Source organism: Gorilla gorilla, chromosome 6 (genome assembly GCF_029281585.2).
Source record: "Gorilla gorilla gorilla isolate KB3781 chromosome 6, NHGRI_mGorGor1-v2.1_pri, whole genome shotgun sequence".
NCBI classification, from domain to species: Eukaryota; Metazoa; Chordata; class Mammalia; order Primates; family Hominidae; genus Gorilla; species Gorilla gorilla.
Window position 1 is genome coordinate 83903281 of NC_073230.2, and position 23380 is coordinate 83926660.

General features: G+C 46.1%; 1 protein-coding gene across 16 annotated transcripts in view; it reads right to left on the bottom strand.

The window, feature by feature from the left end:
• LOC101127397 (general transcription factor II-I repeat domain-containing protein 2B) overlaps positions 1-23380 on the bottom strand; it is a 57380-nt gene that overhangs the window by 15610 nt on the left and 18390 nt on the right. For 11 of the 16 annotated variants that reach the window (XM_063708164.1, XM_063708165.1, XM_063708159.1 and 8 more), the window contains 7 exons: positions 21553-21691; positions 13095-13214; positions 10790-10973; positions 10592-10620; positions 8136-8190; positions 7720-7763; positions 970-1047 (listed from right to left, as the gene is read on the bottom strand). In XM_063708164.1, the coding sequence (XP_063564234.1) occupies positions 970-1047; positions 7720-7763; positions 8136-8190; positions 10592-10620; positions 10790-10973; positions 13095-13214; positions 21553-21691 (649 nt within the window). The other 5 variants (XM_063708160.1, XM_063708161.1, XM_055392786.2 and 2 more) reach the window with 2 other exon arrangements.

Sequence of the window (23380 nt, forward strand, 5' to 3'; positions counted from 1 at the left end):
AACTCCTGGGCTCAAGTGATACACCTGCCTTGGCCTCCCAAAGTGCTGGGATTACAGGTATGAGACACTACACCTGGCCAGGTTTGATTTTTTTTTTTTTTTTTGGAAGAATCCTTGACAAAGGTGGTGTGGTGTACTTCCTACTGGATACCGTCAGGAGACCAGTGACCAGTCAGTTCAGGAACTGTCAGTCAGGTCTGTCCATTATAAAGTCCCCATCAGACTTTTATAAAATGGTTTTAATGACCACTGACAATTATTGCCAAGATGCACTGCTTCATTAGGTGGTGCAAAATCATGACAGTCGTGACAATTTATGACTTCTTTTTAAAAGCCTTATAGGTCAGGTGTGGCAGCTCATGCCTGTAATCCCAGCATTTTGGGAGGCCAAGGTGAGTGGATCACCTGAGGTCAGGAGTTCGAGACCAGCCTGGCCAACATGGGGAAACCCCGTCTCTACTAATAATACAAAAAATTAGCCAGGCGTGGTGGCGCACGCCTGTAATCCCAGCTCCTTGGGAGGCTGAGGCACAAGAATCATTTGAACCCAGGAGGCAGAGTTTGCAGTAAGTGGAAATAGTTCCACTGAACTCCAGCTTGGGCAACACAGTGAGATTCTGTCTCAAAAAAAAAAAGAGTATGTGGATTTAGCCCAGGCATGGTGGCTCACGCCTATAATCTCAGCACTTCTGGAGGCCAAGGCTGGAGGACTACTTAAGCCCAGGAGTTAGAGACCAGCTTGGGCAACAAGGTGAGACCTCATCTCTGTAAAAAACAAACAAAAGAGTACATGGATTTAGGCTAAATAGAATCTATTTTATAACTGTAGGATTATTTACTCTAAATGACAGCATGCTAGATCCTAGGTAAACATACATGGGTGTTCGCCAGTTTTTCAGACAGGTAGTAATTAAAATCTTCCATCCCAAATAACTTTTGGGGAAGAAAATTATTATCAAACGGTATTACCTTGCATATTATATTGATAGTAATTAGGATCTTCTGATTCTTTCTTGACTGAGACAGCTTCTACTTTCAGTGAAATGCCTTGGAATGTAATGGAAATTGTAAAATTGTATGTTAGGTTAAGTTTGCCAACAAAGAAATACGACTAGCTAATATAAGTTGATTAATACAGCAATGTTACAATAAGCAAAAGAACTTGTAGCTCACTCACTATGAACAAATTTGACCTCTTGATACAAAAATAGAAATACTATAAATTAAAATAATATACATACAGAAAACATACATTTGTGTATTTACGTATGTTTATATAAAAATAATATCAATTGTAAAATCAATAGAAAAGGAACGAAGGAAGGAGGGGACCAGGCGCGGTGACTCACGCCTCCAATACCAGTACTCTGGGAGGCTGAGGCGGGCAGATCATTTGAGGTCAGGAGTTTGAGACCAACCTGGCTAACATGGTGAAACCCTGTCTCTACTAAAACTACAAAAATTAGCTGGGAGTGGTGGCGGACGTCTGTAGCCAGCCACATGGGAGGCTGAGGCAGGAGAATTGCTTGAACCCAGGAGGTGGAGGTTGCAGTGAGCTGAGATCGAGCCACTGCACTCCAGCTGGTTGACAAAGCGAGACTCCATCTCAAAAAAAAAAAAAAAAAAAAAGGAAGGAAGGAAGGAGAGGAGGATGAAGGAAGGCATCGTGAAGGCGGGAGAGCTTAGTTAGTTCTGGTTCTAGTCCTAGTTTTGGGAGATTTTCCTCTTCAGGGTGGCTGAATATCCACGTGCATTTACATGAAATGCTGTGAAGATTCTTCTGTCATGAAGCCTGAACTGACATATATAACCTTTTTTTTTTTTTTTTTTGAGACAGAGTCTCACTCTGTTGCCCAGTCTGGAGTGCAGTGGCATGATCTCGGCTCACTGCAACATCCACCTCCCAGGTTCAAGCGACCCTCCTGCCTCAGCCTCCCAAGTGGCCCGCACCACCATGCCTGGCTAATTTTTGTATTTTCAGTAAAGACGGGGTTTCGCCATGTTGGCCAGGCTGGTCTCAAACTCCTGACCTCAGGTGATCCACCAACCCACCTTGGTCTCTCAAAGTGCTGGGATTACAGGCATAAGCCACCGTGCCCGGCTAGGCACTTATAATCTTAACTTACTCACCATAATGGAATGGATTTCAAAACCTGGAGAAGCTATAGCAGTACAACCTAATGCCTTTATCAGAGAAGGGTGCAGTTGGCTGCAAAAATTAGCTCAAGACCTCTCCCATCCCAGGATGTACATCCCTTTGCAATGTGACTCTCCCATGCTTCTTTTCTAGAAGTAAAGTCTGTTTCTCTGCCATTTTGTTATTATTTTTTGAGACAGAGTCTTGCTCTGTTGCCCAGTGGAGTGCAGTGGCATGATCATGGCTCACTGCAACCTCTGTCTCCTGGGCTCAAGCGATCCTCCTGTCTCAGCCTCCTGAGTAGCTGACTATAGGCATGCATCACCACGCCTGCCTAATTTTTGTATTTTTTGTAGACATGAGGTTTCACCATGTTACTCAGGCTGGTCTCGAACTCCTGGTCTCAAGCAATTTGCCTGCCTTGGCCTCCCAAAATGTTGGTATTACAGCTGTAAACCACGGCGCCAGGCCATTCTCTGCCCTTTAAATCTGGCCCTGGCTGTGTGACTTGCTTTGGTCAATGGGACATCAGCAGATGGGATGCAAAGAGAGGCTTGAGAAGAGTTGATCATCTGTGCCTGCTGCTTCTAGAACCTCATCACCATGGGAGCCAGCCTAGGGTGCCTCCAAAGGGTATGAGGCCACGAGGAGAGAGACCCTGATGTCCCAGCTGGGGCCTCAGACACACAGCCACCCGGCCCTTGCTGAGCCAGTCCAGCCAACACACAGAAATGTAGGAAAGACTAAATATTCCATTCCATTCCATTGGAGCCCTTCCCCTTCTCTTTCCAGCCCAGGCTGGAGTGCAATGGCATGATCTTGGCTCACTGCAGCCTCCACCTCCCAGGTTCAAGTGATTCTCCTGCCTCAGCCTCCCAAGTAGCTGGGACTACAGATGCGCACCACTACGCCTGGCTAATTTTTGTATGTTTAGTGGAGACAAGGTTTCACCACGTTGGCCAGGCTGGTCTCCAACTCCTGACCTCAGGTGATCCGCCTGCCTTGGCCTCCCAAAGTGCTAGGATTGCAGGCGTGAGCCACCACACCCAGCCTCATTTCAGGGGTACTTTTAAATACAGCAATAGATGACTGATACTAAAATGTACATGTAATTTAACCATGAATGTTTGTAATAGCAAAACAAAAAAACTGTGGCATAGCTTGGGGTTCATTGTTTAACATAATTTATAAGTTCTGAGGGGTCGTCTGAAAACCTTTAACAGCTCTGTTGGTATAAGGATAGTGAAGCTAAACATTTAAAAATCTGATTTTCAGCTGGGGACGGTGGCTCAGACCTGTAATCCCAGCACTTTGGGAGGCTAAGGTGGGCAGATCATTTAAGGTCAGGAGTTCAAGACTAGCCTGAACAACAGGGTGAAACCCTGTCTCTATTAAAAATACAAAAACCAGCCAGGCGTGGTGGTGGGCACCTGTAATCCCAGCTACTCGGAAGGCTGAAGCAGGAGAATCGCTTGAACCCGGGGGGCGGAAGTTGCAGTGAGCTGAGATCACACCACTGTACTCCAGTCTGGGCGACAGCGAGACTCTGTCTCAAGAAAAGAAAAAAATTGGCCTGATGCGGTGGCTCATGTCTGTAATCCTAGCACTTTGGGAGGCCGAGGAGGGCGGATTGCCTGAGTTCAGGAGTTTGAGACCAGCCTGGGCAACACGGTGAAACCCCGTCTCTACTAAAATACAAAAAAATTAGCCAGGTGTGACGGCGTGCACCTATGATTCCAGCTACTCAGGAGGCTGAGACAGGAGAATCACTTGAACCTGAGAGGCAGAGGTTGCAGTGAGCTGAGATCGTGCCACTGCACTCCAGCCTGGCAAGACAAGAACGAAAGGAAGGAAGGAAGGAAGGAAGGAAGGAAGGAAGGAAGGAAGGAAAGAAAGAAAGAGAAAATAAATTAAAACCAGGGAGATGGTTTGTTTTTGTAGCAAATGCTACACACATATCACAAGAAATAAGGACCAATTGAGGACCAGCTCTCAAGAGCCTGCTGGCAGCTGGTAGCAATCCATATCGCTTCATAAAGTCTACAGTAGGAAGTTTTGTGAATAAGGAAGCATATTTTTGTTCAAATGAAACCACATCTCCAACAAAGGCACGTGAGAACCACAGATCTAGCCCAACAGCTGGTGAGGAAGGAAACTCGGCCCCTGGGGACACTGATCACTTCTCACTCTCACCCCCTTCATCTTCCCAGGTTCTTTCTTTTTTCTTTTTTTCTTTTCTTTTTGAGACAGAGTCTTGCTCTGTCACCCAGGCTGGAGTGCAGTGATGCCATCTTGGCTCACTGCAACCTCCGCCTCCTAGGTTCAAGCAACTGTCCTGCCTCAGCCTCCCGAGTAGCTGGAATTACAGGCATGCACCACCACGCCCAGCTCATTTTTGTATTTTCAGTAGACACGGGGTTTCACCATGTTGGCCAGGCTGGTCTCGAACTCCTGACTTCAGGTGATCCACCCACCTTGGCCTCCCAAATTGCTGGGATTATGGGCGTGAGCCACCGTGCCTGGCCTCATCTTCCCAGTTTGTATGTGGAGCCTGTGGCTTGGGGTATTCTTTTAATTCTCTGTGACCAGGTAAGACACAGGCAGAAGATATCTGAGCTCTGAAAACATCTAAGGCTAATATTGAGTAGGCAAGAGTTTGAGGCCTGTCACGTCAGAAACGAGACCAAGATTCCACAGCTGACCTGTGCTCACAGCTGAATTGTGCTGAGCTGAAATACTGCGCCCGTTTCTTTCCATTCAACTTGTCTTGGTTTGACCTAGAACCACTGCACAGGAGAAGCACCATTTTTTGTTCAGACTCTCATCTGAAGCTGGAGCTTCTGCTAAGCACCTGTTTGCATGGGAGTGGAAGGGGACATGTGCACCCACAGTTGTGGCGAAAAGATCCTTGGGTGTGACAAAGGAGGAGGCGGGCCAAGGAGACCCATCCACTGTGTCCCTGGACCCTCCCAAGGAATCCCAGGAACTGCGAAGCATAAACCACATCTTCACTGTCTTAGAGACGCTGCTGTCCTTCCTTCATTTTACTCATGCTAAAGGCTGTATTTTTCTTTTTTCTAGAACTTTTTTTCTTTCCTTTTTTCTGAGACGGAGTTTCACTCTGTCACCCAGGCTGGAGTGCAATGGCGCAGTCTCGGCTCACAGCAAACTCTGCCTCCTGGGTTCAAGCGATTCTCCTGTCTCAGCCTCCCAAGTAGCTGGGATTACAGGCGTGCGTGGTGGCGCCTAATTTTTGTATTTTTAGTAAAGACGGGGTTTCACCATGTTGGCTAGACTGGTCTCAAACTCCTGACCTCAGGTGATCTGCCTGCCTCCGCTTCCCAAAGTGCTGGGATTACAGGCGTGAGCCACCAGACCCAGCCAGATCTTTGTTTCTTAACACAGAATATTGTTTTTCTTTTGGATTATGATTATTATTTTTTGAAGCCAGGGTCTCGCTCTGTCACCCAGGCTGGAGTGCAGTGGTGCAATCATGGCTCACTCCAGCCTTTATCTCCTGGGCCCAAGTGATCCTCCAACCTCAGCCTCCCAAGTAGCTGGGATTATAAGTGCGTGCTACGATGTCTGGCTAATTTTTTATTTATAAATATTTTTTGGAGAGACAGGGTCTTGCTCTGTTGCCCAGGCTGGTCTCAAATTCCTGGACTCAGGCGATCCTCCTGCTTCAGCCTCCCAAAGTGCTGAGATTACAGGAGTGAACCTTTCAACTTTTAATGCTTTCAGTATTTTCCCATCCCTTGATTGAACACTGGGGTTTTAAATTATTTTTGTTGTTGTTGTTTCTTTTTGAGACAGAGTCTTGCTCTGTCACCCAGGCTAGAATGCAGGGGTGTGATCTCGGCTCACTGCAACCTCTGCCTCCTGGGTTCAAGCGATTCTTGTGCCTCAGCCTCCTGAGTAGCTGGGATTACAGGCGCCTGCCATGATGCCCAACTAATTTTTTGTATTTTTAGTAGAGACAGTGTTTAACCATGTTGGCCAGGCTGGTCTCAAACTCCTGACCTCAAGTGATCCGCCCACCTTGGCCTCCCAAATTGCTGGGATTACAGGTGTGAGCCACTACACCCGGCCTAAGCTTTTTTTTTTTTTAATCTTAACCTGTTAACATTTTTCCTCTAATTAATGCTGGTTTTCTTTTATTGAGGAGTGAGGAGAAGCAAGAATGGGGTCAATCCCATTGAAGAGGGATTTTTTTTCCAGTATACACTGTCATAGTAATGTACCTATATTGTAAAACATTTAGAAATGACAGAAAAGTCCAAAAAAGCAGTAGTATATGTCCAAAAATGAAAATACTGCTCTATTTGTGAGTCAAGTAATAATTTCAAATTTATATTCAAAATGTTTTACTCATTTCAAATTCAGGTTCTAATTCAACTATAAATAAAATAATATTCTGTCCAAAAGTATGTGCATTTAATAACATCTTAGTCCCCATTATGTACTGAATTAGAAGGCTCCCTTTCTCTCTCTCTTTTTTTTTTTTTTTTTTTTTTTGAGACAACGTCTCTCTCTGTCACCCAGGCTGGAGTGCAGTGGTACCATTACAGCTCACTGCAGCCTCGACCTCCTGGGCTTAAGCGATCCTCCCACCTCAGCCTCCTGAGTAGCTAGGATCACAGGCATGCACCACCATTTTTTATATGTTTTGCAGAGATGAAGTCTCGCCATGTTGCCCAGGCTGGTCTTGAACTCCGGGGTTCAAGCAATTTGCCTGCCTCGGCCTCCCAAGGTGTTGGAGTTACAGTCGTGAGCCCCCACACCCTGCCAAGGCTTGTTTTCTAGATATTTGAGTAAAATAATGGTTCTTCTGCAAGTGAGGCTCCACTGAGGTTAATTCACGCCCTGGTCTTTATTTATTTATTTATTTGATAAAACAAAAGAAAGGTGTCAAATGATAACCTGCTAGATACTTGGTTCTTTTTTTTGTTTTTGTTTTTGTTTTTTTTTGACACAGAATCTCACTCTGTAGCCCAAGGTGGAGTGCAGTGGTGCGATCTTGGCTCACTGCAACTTCCACCTCCCGGGCTCAAGCAATTCTCATGCCTCAGCCTCCCAAGTAGCTGGGACTACAGGCGCACACGACCATGCCCAGCTAATTTTTTGTATTTTAGTAGAGACGGGGTTTTACTACGTTGGCCAGGATGGTCTTGAACTCCTGAGCTCAGGCGATCTGTCGGCCTTAGCCTCCCAAAGTGCTGGGATTACAGGTGTGATCCACCGTGCCCAGCCTTGTTTGTTTTTTTGAGACAGGGTCTTGCTCTGTCACCCAGGCTGGAGTGCAGTGGCGCCATCTCAGCTCACTGCAGGCTCAGCCTCCCAGGTCCAAGCAATTCTCCTGCCTCAGCCTCCCTGGTAGCTGGAATTACAGGCACGCACAGCCACGCCTGGCTAATTTTTGTATTTTTAGGAGAGACGGGGTTTCACCATGTTGGCCAGGCTGGTTTTGAACTCCTGACCTCAAGTGATCCGCCTGCCTCGGCCTCCCAAAGTGCTGGGATTACAGCCGTGAGCTACCACGCTTGGCCAATACTTGATTCTAAAAGCATCTTGGTACCCACCAGAATCTTCCATGGGTTCAGTTTTCACATTGATGGGGCCGCAGCTGCAAGGAGAAGGGAACCCTGGTCAGATGGGCAGGGTGAGGACCAGGCACAGCCGCCTGGACATGATGAGCTCAAATGCCCTGGATCTCCGCAGCACCAAATCCCCCTCCTCCCCTCAATCAAATGCAACAATGCCTCCATTTTAACATTAACGTTCTTAATAAGTTGTTCCCAAATTAAACGTGTCTACTGAAAATAGTCTTCTAATTCCAAAGGTCCTTTTGGACAAAGAATAGGATAGAAAATAAGGAAGGGAAGAAGCACATTAACCCTTTACACTCCACTTAAATGCTGTAAGGAGGCCTTTCTGTCATCCAAAAACGAACACTGTGCATAGTTGTGGATTTTGGTTGCTGTGATTTATCTTTTACCTTTCACTTGGTGATACTATGGATCTCTCAGCATCTGTTACCATCCCAGGGCCACCTGTGGAGGAATGAAAAAACACACACCAGCCCCTTTTAGCACCTCGGAAAATGACTAACATCCAAAGGCATAGAAATTGACAGCAAATACACAGAAAACGGAACTCCCAGATCGAAGCCAACGTGGAAAAGTCATCGAGAGAGAAACTGACTCAAAGCAGCCCCTGTGTTCCGGGGCCATTTGTGTGGGCAGGATGGGGGTTACCGAGGAGTGTTTTGGGGCCAGAGCACGGTCGTGCGGCCGAGCCTCAGCTCACCAGCTGGGCTGCCTCCAGCAACTCACTAAACCTCCCTCTGCCTCCGCTTCCTTGTGAACACGGTGGTTGTGGGAGGATTCATGAATATACGCAAAATGACTAGAACAGTGCCTGCATGTTGTAAGCACTAAGTTAGAGCTGCTATGACACGAGCTCCCCCTTGATCTGTGGTTTCGCGGTCCTCGGTTTGCTCCCCAAGGTCAACCAAAGTCTGCAAAGAGTAAACGGAAAATTCCAGAAATAATTCAGAAGTTTGAAATCACACGTTGTTCTGAGCAGCGTGATGAAGTGTCGTGCCGTCCCGCCTGGGACGTGACTCATCCCTTTGTCCTGCAATCCACGCTGTCTACACTACTCTCCCACTAGTCACTGAGTAGCTGGCTCTGTTATCAGACTGACAGTCCTGGGAAGGCCAGGGTGCTTGTGCTCAAGTCACCTTTATTTGACTTCATAATAGCCCCAGAGTGCAAGAGTAGTAATGAGGACATATTGTTATAATCATTTTATTTTATCTTTAGTTATTGCTGTTAATCTCCTACTTTGCTTGATTTATTGATTTATTTACTGAGATGGATCTTGCTCTGTTGCCTGGGCTGGAGTGCAGTGGCACGATCTCGGCTCACTGCAACGTCTGCCTCCCGGGTTTAAGCAATTCTCCCGCCTCAGCCTCCCAAGTAGCTGGGACTACAGGCCCGCACCACCACGCCCGGCTAATTTTTGTATTTTCAGTAGAGACAGGGTTTCACCATGTTGGCCAGGCTGGTCTCAAACTCCTAACCTCAGATCATCCACCTGCCTCGGCCTCCCAAAGTGTTGGGATTACAGGTGTGAGCCACCACGCCTGGCCTGTGCTTGATTTATAAATTAAACTTTCTCTTAGGTACGTATGGCTAGGGAAGAACATAGTATATGAAGGGTTCTGCACTACCCATGGGTCCAGGCATCCACTGGGGGTCTTGGAGCATATTCCCCGAGGATAAGGGGGGACCACTGTATTATTGTTTTTCTATGATGATGATACAAGTCAGTTGGGACAACAATCCATGGCCACCTGCCACCCTGCCCCTCTCATTTGTCCTTTAATGTGAGTTAGAGGATGACAGGAACTCACCATCCCTCCCGAAACAGACTTTCCACTGTGTTTAGTCCCCGGCTAAGAAGAACTGAAGCATGTCATACACCCAGCAGGTGCCTTGTGAACTGTGCCACCCCCCAACCCCTGCCGTCTCCTTACTCCACCTAGGCAGTCTCAGCAAGACATCTTCTTTTATTCTTCTTTATTTATTTATTTTTGAGGCACAGTCTCATTTTGTCACCCAGGCTGGAGTGCGGTGGCACAATGTTGGCTCACTGCAAACTCTACATCTCGGGTTCAAGCGATTCTCCTGCCTCAGCCTCCTGAGTAACTGGGATTACAGGCACCCGCTACCATGCCTGGCTAACTTTGGTATTTTTAGTAGGGATGGGGTTTCACCATGTTGACTAGGGTGGTCTCGAACTCCTGACCTCAAGTGATCTGCCCACCTCTGCCTCCCAAAGTGCTGGGATTATGGGTGTGAGCCACTGCGTCCGGCCAATTTTTTTTTTAATAGCTACAAATGTATTTTTCTTTTTTTAAAAAATATTCTTTATTTCTTCTAAAAAAATAAAGGGGGGGGGATACATGTGCAGAACGTGCAGGTTTGTTTCCTAGGCACATGTGTGCCACGATGGCTTGCTGCACCTATTGGCCCGTCCTCTAAGTTCCCTCCCCTCACCCAAATTCAAGTTTTGTTTTTTTTTTTGAGACGGAGTCTTGCTCAGTCGCCCAGGCTGGAGTGCAGTGGCGCGATCTCCGCTCACTGCAAGCTCCACCTCCCGGGTTCACGCCATTCTCCTGCCTCAGACTCCCGAGTAGCTGGGACTACAGGCGCCTGCCACCACGCCTGGCTAATTTTTTTTTGTATTTTTAGTACAGACTGGGTTTCACCATGTTAGCCAGGATGGTCGCGATCTCCTGACCTTGTGATCCACCTGCCTCAGCCTCCCAAAGTGCTGGGATTACAGGTGTGAGCCATCACGCCCGGCCCCCAATTCAAGTTTTAATGAAGAAGAAGTGGTTCAGCAGCTCAGAAGAGCCACCAAACCTGAGAAGCTGTCACTTACCCAGCTGACTCTCTGGTCCTAGGAAGGGTCTGCAAGAAAAGCAACACCGTTACCCAGCATGGACAAATGAAAAAAAGCATGACACATCTGAACAGTCAGCTCTGAAACGCAGCAGGCGGGATGCATGAGTGAATTAAAATTAGGCTATCGGTTTCATCTTTAAATGAACTGAGGGGGCGGGGGTGCAGAGTGTGTCACCTATTTATGATGAATGAAATCCCTGCTTTGTTCTCCAAAATCCATTTCAGGGTTGCAAGGTCGTAATTCTCAGGGTGTTGAAAGGCAACGCCTTCCGGAAGCCCCTGCACTACCACAGCCGACTGGTCTCGCAGCATCTTCTCATAGGGAACAGGCACCATCACTGTCGTCCCTAAGGCTTTACCTACAAGAAGACGCAAACGTCTTTGGATGGTGTGAACCTAACGTTCTACCAGTTTTTTTTTTTTGTTTTTTGTTTTTTGTTTTGTAGAAACAGAGTCTCGCTCTGCCACCCAGGCTGGAGTGCAATGGCAAGATCTCGGCTCGCTGCAACCTCCACCTCCTGGGTTCAAACAATTCTCCTGCCTCAGCCTCCCGAGTAGCTGGGACTACAGGCACACACCACCATGCCCAGCTAATTTCTTTTGTATTTTAGTAGAGATGAGGTTTCACCATGTTGCCCAGACTGGTCTCGAACGGCTGAGCTCAGGCGATCTACCCACCTTAGCCTGCCAAAGTGCTAGGATAACAGGCGTGAGCCACTGAGCCCAGCCTAGTTTTTTTTGTTTTTAATTAAGAGACAGAGTCTCGACTGGGCTCACTGCAACCTCTGCCTCCTGGGTTCAAGCAATTCTCCTGCCTCTGCCTCCTGAGTAGCTGGGATTACAGCCGCCTGCCACCATGCCCGACTAATTTTTGTATTTTTAGTAGAGACGGAGTTTCACTATGTTGGCCAGGCTGGTCTCGAACTCTTGATCTCAGGTGATCCACCCACCTCAGCCTCCCAAGTAGCTGGTGTGAGTCACCGCACCCGGCCTGTTATCTAGCTTTTTAAAACACTGCAAAGGATTTTTGAAAATTATTTTTATTTTATTTTGTAGAGACAGGGTCTTACTATGTTGCTCAGTCTGGTCTCAAATTCCTGGGCTCAAATGATCCTCCCACCTTAGCCTCCCAAGTAGCTGGGATTACAGGCTCAAGCCACCATGCCCAGCGTATTTTTTTTTTTAATTCCCATCTTCATGCCTATGGAAAGACAGGGGTAGGTGGAGTGACAACTGAGGGGTGAGGGAGGTGACTGAGCCAACATTGACTGTCTTTAGCAATACACTGGCCTTGATGCAGGGCTCTCTAAAATGGGATCAAGGAAGAAAGAGTGATCAATACAGAAGTTTCCACAGAGCAGAAGATCCAAGATCCACATCATCTTCTATAAGAACACTTAATCTGGTAATTAAGAACTGGTGGGCCGGGCACAGTGGCTCACGCCTGTAATCCCAGCACTTTGGGAGGCCAAGGTGGGCGGATCACGAGGTCAGGAGATCGAGACCATTCTGGCTAACACAATGAAACCCCGTCTCTACCAAAAAATACAAAAAAAGTTAGCCGGGCGCTGTGGCGGGTGCCTGCAGTCCCAGCTACTCGGGAGACTGAGGCAGGAGAATGGCGGGAACCCGAGGGGCGGAGCTTGCAGTGAGCCGAGATTGAGCCACTGCACTCCAGCCCGGGCAACAGAGCGAGACTCTGCCTCAAAAAAAAAAAAAGAACTGGTGGCCAGGCACGGTGGCTCACACCTGTAATCTCAGCATTTTGGGAGGCCAAGGCAGGAGGATCACCTGAGGTCAGGAGTTCGAGACCAACCTGGCCAACATGGCAAAACCCCATCTCTACTAAACATACAAAAATTAGCTGGGCAAGGTGGTGGGCACCTGTAATCCCAGCTACTTAGGAGGCTGGGGTGGGAGAATCGCTTGAACCCAGGAGGCAGAGTTTACAGTGAGCTGAGATTGTGCCAATGCACTTCAGCCTGGGTGTCAGAGCAAGACTCCTCTCAGAAAAAAAAAAAAAGAACTAGCTCCTCGCTTGATAAGCATATGGGTTTTGAAATGTTCAAACATTCTAAGTAGTCATGGCAATAAGACTGTCTGTGACACTGTCCTACTCCTGGGTGAACCACTTAGAGAATTCATGCTTGGCTGGGCGCGGTGGTTCACGCCTATAATCCCAGCATTTTGGGAGGCCAAGGCAGGTGGATCACAAGGTGAGGAGTTTGAGACCAGCCTGGCCAACATGGTGAAACCCCATCTCTACTAAAAATACAAAAATTAGCCGGGTGTGGTGGTGGGCACCTGTAATCCCAGCTACTTGGGAGGCTAAGGCAGGAGAATTGCTTGAACCCAGGAGGCGGAGGTTGCAGTGAGCCGAGATCGCACCACTGCACTCCAGCCTGGGTGGCAGAGCAAGACTCCATCTCAAAAAAAAAAAAAAAAAAAAAAATAGAATTCATGCTTAAAGTGAACGTTACCATAACAAAAGCAGAAATAGTCCTCCACTGCCTTCCTGAGTATTTCCGTTTCACCCGAGTGGACCTGCATCCCGTTCACAGGGCAGGGAGGTTTCACCTCACACAGTCCCTCTGCAACGCCTGCAAATGGATGATTGGCATTAGGTCAGTTTCCAAGCATTTGTGCTGTACGCTTCCGTACTTTGTTTCTGGTATTGAAAGAAAAAAGGGGAAAAAAGTGAATAAATATAAAACAAGATCTTTTAAAGAAAAACAAGAAAAAATGGTATTTATGATAAACAGGTTAAAGAACTATAAAAAATCAACATATAAAGAAATAGTAGTAGTTTAAGGAAATTATTTTTAGAGACAGGGTTTCACTCTGCTGCCCAGGCTGGAGTGCAGTGGGATGATCGAAGTTCCCGGCAGCCTCAAATTTCTGGGCTTAAGCAGTCCTCCCACCTCAGCCTCCAGGAGTGCCCCATCACACCTGGCTAACTTTTAAATTTTTTTTAGAGATGGGATCTCACTATGTTGCCCAGGCTGGCCTCTAACTCCTGGCCTCAAGTGATCCTCCCATCTCAGCCTCCCAAAGTGTTGGGATTACAGGTGTGAGGCACTGCACCCAGCCAGAAATTATCTTTATAACAGAAATTTGATTTGCTATACAGTTGAAATGTGGCAATAATTGTATAGGAAGACTATACCCCTGAACCCATTCAAAACCAGCCCCAGAATCAATTGCTCCTCCAAAAGTTTTAAAACTGATTGTTTTCATCAGTCTAGTCAGAAGAGAGAAACCACATAGTAATTTGAACACAGAAAGGTTTTTTTTTTTTTTTGTATCAATGTAAGGGGCACAAGTATAGTTTTCTTTCTTTCTTCTTTTTTTTTTTTGAGACAGAGTCTCGCTGTGTCACCCAGGCTGAAGTGCAGTGGCGTGTTCTCCACTCACTGCAAGCTCTACCTCCCGGGTTCATGCCATTCTCCTGCCTCAGCCTCCTAAGTAGCTGGGACTACAGGTGCCTGCCACCACGCCCGGCTAATTTTTTTGTATTTTTTAGTAGAGATGGGGTTTCACCATGTTAGCCAGGATGGTCTCGATCTCCTGACCTCGTGATCCGCCCGCCTCGGCCTCCTAAAGTGCTGGGATTACAGGCGTGAGCCACCACACCCCGCGAAGTATAGTTTTCTTGCATGGATATACGGTGTTGTTGGTGAAGTCTGGGGTTTTAGTGTACTCATCACCCAAATAATGTACATTGTACCCATGAAGTAATTTATCATCCCTTACCCACCTCCTGCCTCCCACCCCTGAGTCTCCAGTGTCTGTTATTTCACACTCTATGACCATGTTTTTGTTTGTTTGTTTTGAGACAGAGTCTCACTCTGTCGCCTAGGCTGGAGTGCAGTGGCGCAATCTCAGCTCACAGTAATCTCTGCCTCCTGGGTTCAGGAGATTTTCGTGCCTCAGCCTCCCTAGTAACTGGGATTACAGGCACCTGCCACTACACCAGGCTCATTTTTGTATTTTTAATAGAGACAGGGTTTCACCATGTTGGCCAGGCTGGTCTCGAACTCCTGGCCTCAAGTGATCTGCCCACCTCGGCCTTCCAAAGTGCTGGGATTATAGGAGTGAGCCACTGCGCCTAGCCTCACATTCTATGTCCATGTGTACCTATTATTTAGCCCCTCTTGTAAGTTAGGACATGCCACATTTGCCTTTTTACGTCAAATGATAAAGACAATAGCCCCCAATCCCATCCATGTTGCTGCAAAAGACATCATTTCATTCTTTTTTTTTTTTGAGAGAGTCTTACTCTGTCGCCTAAGCTGGAGTGCAATGGCATGATCTCGGCTCACTGCAACCTCTGCCTCCCGGGTTCAAGTAATTCTTGTGCCTCAGCCACCCGAGTAGCTGGGATTACAGGCACGCACCACCACGCCCGGCTAACTTTTATATTTTTAGTAGAGACGAGGTTTCGCCATGTTGGCCAGGCTGGTCTAGAACTACTGATCTCAAGTGATCCATCGCCTCGGCCTCCCAAAGTGCTTGGATTATAGGCGTGCACTACCATGCCCGGCCATTTCATTCTTTTTTATGGCTGAATAGTATCCCATAGTGTACGTACCACATTTTCTTTGTCCCGTCATCTGGTGATGGATGCTTAGCTTGATTTGCACATCTTTGCTATTGTGAATAGTGCTGTGATAAACGTTCAAGGCAGGTGTCTTTTTGATAGAATGATTTATTTTCCTTTGGGTAGATGCCAAGTAGTGGGCTTGCTGGATTGAATGGGGGTTTATGTTTAGTTCTTTGAGAAATCTCCATACTGTTTTCCATAGAGCTTGTACTAATTTACACCAACAGGTGAAGTTTCCTAGAAGAGTCGCCAACTGGTAACATGGGATTAGCTGCTAGAGGGACTGAGGACTCTAAAGAGAACATAAGCAGCAAATTGCAAGAGCATCTGTGACTGCTGGGCTAAGGCAGGGGACCCAGGAGGGAGCAAATCCAGGAATGGGGTGGCTCCCCAGGGCTGAGATCCAGACCTCATTAAACAGGATTTGGTCACGGCCCACTGGATAGTGGGGAAGCCTGTGGGGGTGTCCATGTGGTGGCTGGCAAGCAGTGGCCTGTTTTCTGGGGGTGCTGGTGGAAATCACTAGACAGTTACCCTGTGGGTGCCTGCAACACTTTCTGGGCGTTATAAGGAAGATGGCCTCTAGTGTGCTAGTGGAACTCTCTGGAAGCTACCTGGAGGGTGATGCCAAGAGAATTTGCTGGGAAGCCATGCTCTGGGGAACTGGTGGAACTCCCTAGGAAAGTGCCTGTGGGTATGGTGCCACTGAAATTCACTGCAAAACCTCCTTCTGGAATTTTCTTTCTTCCTTTTTCCTTTCCCTTTTTTTTTTTTGTCTTGCTCTGTCACCCAGGCTGGAGTGCAATGGCACGATCTTGGCTCACTGCAACCTCCACCTCCTGGGTTCAAGTGATTCTCCTGCCTCAGCCTCCCGAGTAGCTGGGATTACAGGTGCATGCCACCACGCCGAGCTAATTTTTGTATTTTTAGTACAGATGGGGTTTCGCCATGTTGGCCAGGCTGGTTTCAAACTCCTGGCCTCAGGTGATCCACCAGCCTCAGCCTACCAGAGTGCTGGAATTACAGGTGTGAGCCACCACACCCAGCTGATATATATATTTTTAAAATAATAATAAAAAAGAAAAAAGGCCAATGTAAAAATGTATATATATATATGTATTTTGTAGAGACAGGGTCTTGCCATGTTGCCCAGGCAGGTCTCAAACGCCTGGGCTCCAGCGATCCTCCCACCTCAGCCTCCCAAAGTGCTGGGATTACATATGTGAGCCACTGCACCTGGCCCCTTCTGGAATTTTCTGGGACTTCGATAAGACTTGCTGGGAAGCCAGCTGGAGTATTAGTGGAAGTGACTGGGAAGCTGTGTGTGGTGGGGGTGTCACTAAAACTCACTGGAATGAGTGCCACACTGGTATCCCAAATGCTGTTGGTCATCACAGGCAGGTGAGAGCTCACTGCAACCTCCGCCTCCCGGGTTCAAGCGATTCTCCTGCCTCTCCCTCCCGAGTAGCTGGGATTACAGGCTCCTGCCACCACACACCTGGCTAATTTTTGTATTTTTAGTAGAGACGGGGTTTTCCCATGTTGACCAGGCTGGTCTCGAACTCCCAGCCTCAAGTGATCTGCCCGCCTTGGCCTCCCAAAATGCTGGGATTACAGGCGTGCCTGGCCCCAAGTGGAATTTATTCCTCAAATACAAGGATGGTTCAATATATTTAAATCAATCAATGTAACATACCACATTGACAGAATAAAGGACAAAAGCCACATGATCATCTCAATTGCCGCAGAAAAAGCATTTGACAAGATTGAACATCCTTTCATGATAAAAGCACTCTACCAACTAGAAGTGGTAGGAAATGACCAATGTAATAAAGGCCATTTATAAAAAGTCCATGGCTAATATCACTCAACAATGAAAGACTGATAGCTAAGATCAGAAATAGCAAAGATGGGCCAGGTGCGGTGGCTCACCCCTGTAATCCCAGCACTGTGGGAGGCGGAGGCAGGCAGATCACTTGAGGTCAGGAGTTTGAAACCATGCTGGCCAATGTGGTGAAACCCCACCTCTACTAAAAAAATACAAAAATTAGCCAGGTGTGGTGGCACGCACCTGTAATCCCAGTTACTCAGGAGGCTGAGGCACGAGAATCACTTGAACCTGGGATCCGGAGGTTGCAGTGAGCAGAGATCAAGCCAGTGCACTCCAGCCTGGGCAACAGAGCAAGACTCCATCTCAAAGAAAAAAAAAAAAAAAGAAATGGCAAAGATGCCCTCTCTCCCCACTTCTGTTCAACACAGTTTTGGAAGTCCTAGCCAGAGCAATTAAATTAGGTAAGAAAAAAAAAGGCCTCCAAATTTGAAAGAAAGAAGTAAAATTATCTCTGTTCATAGATGATACATGATTTTGTATGTAGAAAATCCTAAAAATTCCACACAAAAATCTATTCAAACTCCAACATATTCAGCAAAGTTGCAGGATACTACATCAACACACCAAATCAACTGCATTTCTATACAGTAACAATGAACAATCTGCAAAGGAAATAAAACAATTCCATTTACAATAGCATCAAAAAGAATAAAATCCTTAGGGATAGACCTAATCAAGGAAGGGAAAAATCTGTATACTAAAACAATAAAACACTGCTGAAAAAAATTAAAGAAGACAGGCTGGGCGTGGTGGCTCATGCCTATAATCCTATAATCCCAGCACTTTGGGAGGCCAAGGCAGGCAGATCACTTGAGGTTAGGTGTTCAAGATCAGCCTGGGCAACATGGCGAAGCCCTGTCTCTACTAAAAATACAAAAATTAGCTGGGTGTGGTGGTGCATGCCTGTAGTCCCAGCTACTTGGGAAGCTGAGGCAGTAGAATCGCTTCAACCTGGGAGGCAGAGGTTGCAGTGATCCGAGATCAAGCCACTGCACTCCAGCCTGGGCAACAGAGCAAGACTCCGTCTCTCAAAAAAAAAAAAAAGAAAGAAAGAAAAGAAATTAAAGAAGACACAAACAAATGGAAAGACATCTCATGTTCATGGATTGGCAGGCTTAATATTGCTAAGATATCTGTACTACCAAAAGCCATCTACAGAATTATTGCAATCCCCATCAAAATCTCAAGGGCATTTCTCGTACAAATTAAGAAATCCACTCTAAAATTCACATGGGGCTGGCGCGGTGGCTCACCCTGTAATCCCAGCACTTTTGGGAGGCTGAGGAGGGTGGATCACAAGGTCAGGAATTCAAGACCATCCTGGCCAACATGGTGAAACCCTATCTCAAAATACAAAAAAAAAAAAAAATTAGCTGGGCATGGTGGCATGTGCCTGTAATCCCAGCTACTCGGGATGCTGAGGCAGGAGAATGGCTTGAACCGAGGAGGCAGAGGTTGTGGTCAGCCGAGATCTCTCCATTGCACTCCAGCCTGGGCGATAGAGCGAGATTCTGTCTCAAAAAAAAAAAAAAAAAAAAAAAAAATTCATATGGAACACCAAGGGACTCTGAATAACAGAAATAATCTTGAAAAAGAGCAAATTTGGAGGTCTCATACTTCCTGATTTCAAAACATATTATAAAGTAATCAAAACAGCATGATACTGGCATAAAGACAAATAGATCTACGGAATAGAGTAGGGAGTCCAGAAATAAACCCTTGACCAAATATTTAGCATGCATGCCAGGTGCAGATCTCAGCTACTTGGGAGGCCAAGACAGGAGGATCACTTAAGCCCAGGAATTTATGACCAGACTGGGTAATATAGCAAAACCCTGTCTCAAAAAAAAAAAAAAAAAAAAAAAAAGCTGGGCACGATGACTCACGCCTGTAATCCCAGCACTTTGGGAGCCAGAGGCAGGCGGATCACCTGAGGTCAGGAGTCTAAGACCAGGCTGGACAGCATGGGGAAACCCTGTCTCTACTAAAAAATACAAAAATTAGCTGGGTGTGGTAGCAGATGCCTGTAATCTCAGCTATTTGGGAGGCTGAGGCAGGAGAATGGCTTGAACTCAGAAGATGGAGGTTTCAGTGAGCCAAGATCATGCCATTGCACTCCAGCCTGTCTGAAAGGGCAAAACTCTGTCTCAAAAAACAAAAACAAAAACGAAAAACCTGCGGCCATAAAAAAGAAAGAAATCATATCCTTTGCAGCAATGTGGAGGCAGCTGGAGGCCATTATCCTATGTAAATTAATGCAGGGACAGAAAACCGAATACCACATGTTCTCACTTGTAAGTGGGAGCCAAACCTTGGGTACACATGGACATAAAGATGGGGATGGGAACAATAGACACTGGTGGCTCCTAGAGGAAAGAGGGAAGTGGGGGCAAGGGTTGCAAAATGAACTATGGGGTACTATGCTCACTACTGTACCCCAAACCACAGCATCACACGATATACCCATGTAACAAATCTACACGTGTGCCCCCCGAATCTAAACTAAAAGTTGACATTATTAAAAGAAAAGAAAATATAAAAAGATTATCACACCAATTTCAGAACAGTTTCATTACAAGATGAATACTAGAGAAAATATTTGCGACAACAAAATTAACATGCAACTATGAATCTTAAAAAAATCTACAAGTAAATTTCAATGATTAGAAATTCAACTGGCATCTGACATTAATGAATTGAGAATACCCTTCTTGTGTATCAATTACATACTGTATTATTTAAAGATGGCTTCATTTTTTAATCTGTCTTCTTGATAGTGGAGACCTTAATTTGGGATCTCGGAAGTAAATTTGAATCAATCTATCACTCAATTCTCCCCTCTCTCATCTCTCTCTCTCTCTCTCTATCCATTCATCTAATCTATCTATATACATATATATATATATATATAAAATTCGTCTCCCTTATCTATCTATCCATCCATCTAAGCTATCTACATACATATATATATAATTCCTCTCTCTTATCTATCATCTGTCCATTTATCTAACCTGTCTATATACATATGTATATAATTCCTCTCTCTTATCTATCTACCCATCTATCTAATCTACTTATACACACACAGACACACACACACACACACTTTATATACCCTCTGCCAATCCATAGAGACCCCTCTCTCTGTACATACATACACACACACACACACACACACACACACAACCTTATACCCTCTGACGAAACTTTCTGATTTTTATCCTTTCATGGTTACAAGGAATATTAAATTGCTATATCAATACTTGGTAAATAACCTACAGTGTTAGAGATTACCACCATAAAAGGTGTAGTTTTTTGTCTGGTTTTGTTTTGTCTTGAGACCGGGTCTTGCTCTATGGTCCAGACTGGAGTGCAGTGGTGTGATCACGGCTCACTGCAGCCTTGACCTCCCGGGCTCAAGAGATCCTCTCACCTGAGCCTCCTGAGTAGCTAAGACAACAGGCGAGTGCCACCAGGCCCATCTAATTTTTTTTTGTATTTTTTAGTAGAGATGGAGTCTTGCCATGTTGCCCAGCTTGGCCTCAAACTCCTGAGCTCAAGTGATCCATCTGCCTTGGCCTCCCAAAATTTTGGGATTACAGGAGTGAGCCACCGAGCCCGGCAGAAGGTGTAGTTTTTAACACTGTAGAGTAGTTCCTTGACATATGGCCACATATGCTCACTCACACTGGATGCTTGCAGCACACCCTGGCATATTGAAGGCTCTGAAATTGCCATACTAAGAAAAGGAAAAAACGGCCAGGTGCAGTGGCTCACACCTGTAATTCCAGTACTTTGGGAGGCAGAGGTGGGCAGATCACTTGTGGTCAGGAGTTTGAGACCAGCCTGGCCAACAGGGTGAAACCCTTTCTCTACCAAAAATATAAAAATTAGCTGGGCATGGTGGAAGGTGCCTGTAATCCCAGCTACTCGGGAGGCTGAGGCAGGAGAATCGCTTAAACCTGGGAGGCAGAGGTTGCGGTGAGCCAAGATCGCACCACTGCACTCCAGCCTGGGTGACACAGTGAGACTCTGTCTCAAAAAAAAAAGAAAAAAGAAAAAAGGAGTAATTGTATAATAGCTATTAATAGGCAGTAATACACAACAAGCTCTGAAAAAGTTTTTCCCCCTTCCTTTGGAAAGGACTAAAGAGTATTTTGTAAAATGGTGTTTATTTTAGGAATTAAAGATAATTTGTTCTATGCCCTTGAAATTTATTCTGATAAACCAGAGTACCGCTGAGGACCTAGTATAAAATAAAATGACCATTTGTCTTGGACTCTGCAGTGTTAAGCAGTGTTTATTTGGTAAGCTGAATCCAAGAAGATGTGTTAGGATCATTTCTAGGAGAATGCTTATGATAGCTTAGAAGAAAATACTGTGGAAGTCTTGCCTGCGATCCTTTTGAGATTGGGAATATAAAGGATAAAATTAAAACACCTACAGTATTTTGCAAAATCTTTCTGAAAATCCGTCCTGGCATTAACAAAAGCGCATCCTCTCTCGGTTCCGACGACAAACACGTCTGTTTCGTACACTGCGATGCAGGCCACTTCTGCCTTGGACTTGGCCAGTTCTTTACACTGAAACAGAAACAAAAAGCGATGTATTATCTACAAGGGCAGATCCAAGTTTGTGGGGCCTGGGAGGCCTGATTTAAGAATACAAAATTAGGTAGCAAAAGGAATATTTATTTATTTATTTATTTTTGAGACGGAGTCTCGCTCTGTCACCCAGGCTGGAGTGCAGTGGCGCAATCTCGGCTCACTGCAAGCTCCGCCTCCCGGGTTCATGTCATTCTCCGGCCTCAGCCTCCTGAGTAGCTGGGACTACAGGCGCCTGCAACCACGCCTGGCTAATTTGTGTGTGTGTGTGTGTGTGTGTGTGTGTGTGTGTGTGTGTGTGTGTATTTTTAGTAGAGACGGGGTTTCACCGTGTTAGCCAGGATGGTCTCGATCTCCTGACCTTGTGATCCGCCCACCTTGGCCTCCCAAAGTGCTGGGATTACTGCGCCCAGTCAGGAATATTTATTTAGAATGAGAAAAATCACTGAGAAAGGAAACCAAAAGAAATTTATCAAGCAAACACCATAAACATCATAAAACCCAAAGAACATATTTTTATTGACTGCCTGACATGGATCTTCCAATATGCCTTTTCCCTACATTTTTGGCTGCAGACTTTCTGGTTACCTCTTCATATATACCTTTTTTTTTGAGATGGAGTCTTGCTCTGTCACCCAGGCTGGAGGGCAGTGGTGCGATTTCGCCTCATTACAACCTCCGCCTCAGCCTCCCATGTTAGCTGGGATTAAAGGTGCCTGCCACCACACCCAGCTAATATATTTGTATTTTTAGTAAAGACGGGGTTTCACCAAGTTGACCAGGCTGGTTTCAACTCCTGACCTCAGGTGATCCACCCTCCTCGGCCTCCCAAAGTGCTGGGATTACAGGCGTTGAGTCCCCATGCCCAGCCGAATTTGTTTATTGTTTATCTCCCGAGTAGGATATAAGATCTCTGTAAGGGGGAACTTCTCAGGTCTTGTGACTCCAGTTCCTAGAAGAGGGCCTTGGCTTAGGAAGTGCTTCATGGACATTTGTCAAATGAAAGGAATGTGATCAGTTCTTAAACAATGTCCCTGGGGAAGATATTTCGAGTTTTCTTCAAACAGATCCTAATGCTTTATTATTATTATTATTTGAGAGAGGGTCTTGTTCTGTTACCCAGGCTGAAGTACAGTGGTGCAATCCTAGCTCACTGCAGCCTTGATCTCCTAGGCTGGAGCAATCCTCTTGCCTCAGCTTCTCTAGTAGCTGGGACTATAGGCATGTGTCACCACGCCTGGCTAATTTTTAAAATTTTTTATTTTTCCTTTTTTTTTTTTTTTGAGACGGAGCCTTGCCCTGTTGCCCAGGCTGGAGTGCAATGGCGTGACCTCGACTCAGTGCAACCTCTGCCTCCCAGGTTCAAGCGATTCTCCTGCTTCAGCCTCCCAAGTAGCTGGGATTACAGGCATGTGCCACCACTCCTGGCTAATTTTTTGTATCTTTAATAGAGACGAGGTTTCACCATGTTAGCCAGGCTGGTCTCGAACTCCTGACCTTGTGATCTGCCTGCCTCGGCCTCCCAAACTCCCAAAGTGCTGGGATTACAGGTGTGAGCCACCGCGCCCGGCCTAAAAATTTTTTTTAGTAGACAGAAGGTCTTGCTATGTTATCCAGGCTGGTCTCAAAACTCCTGAGCTCAAGTGATCCTCTGGCCTTGGCCTCATG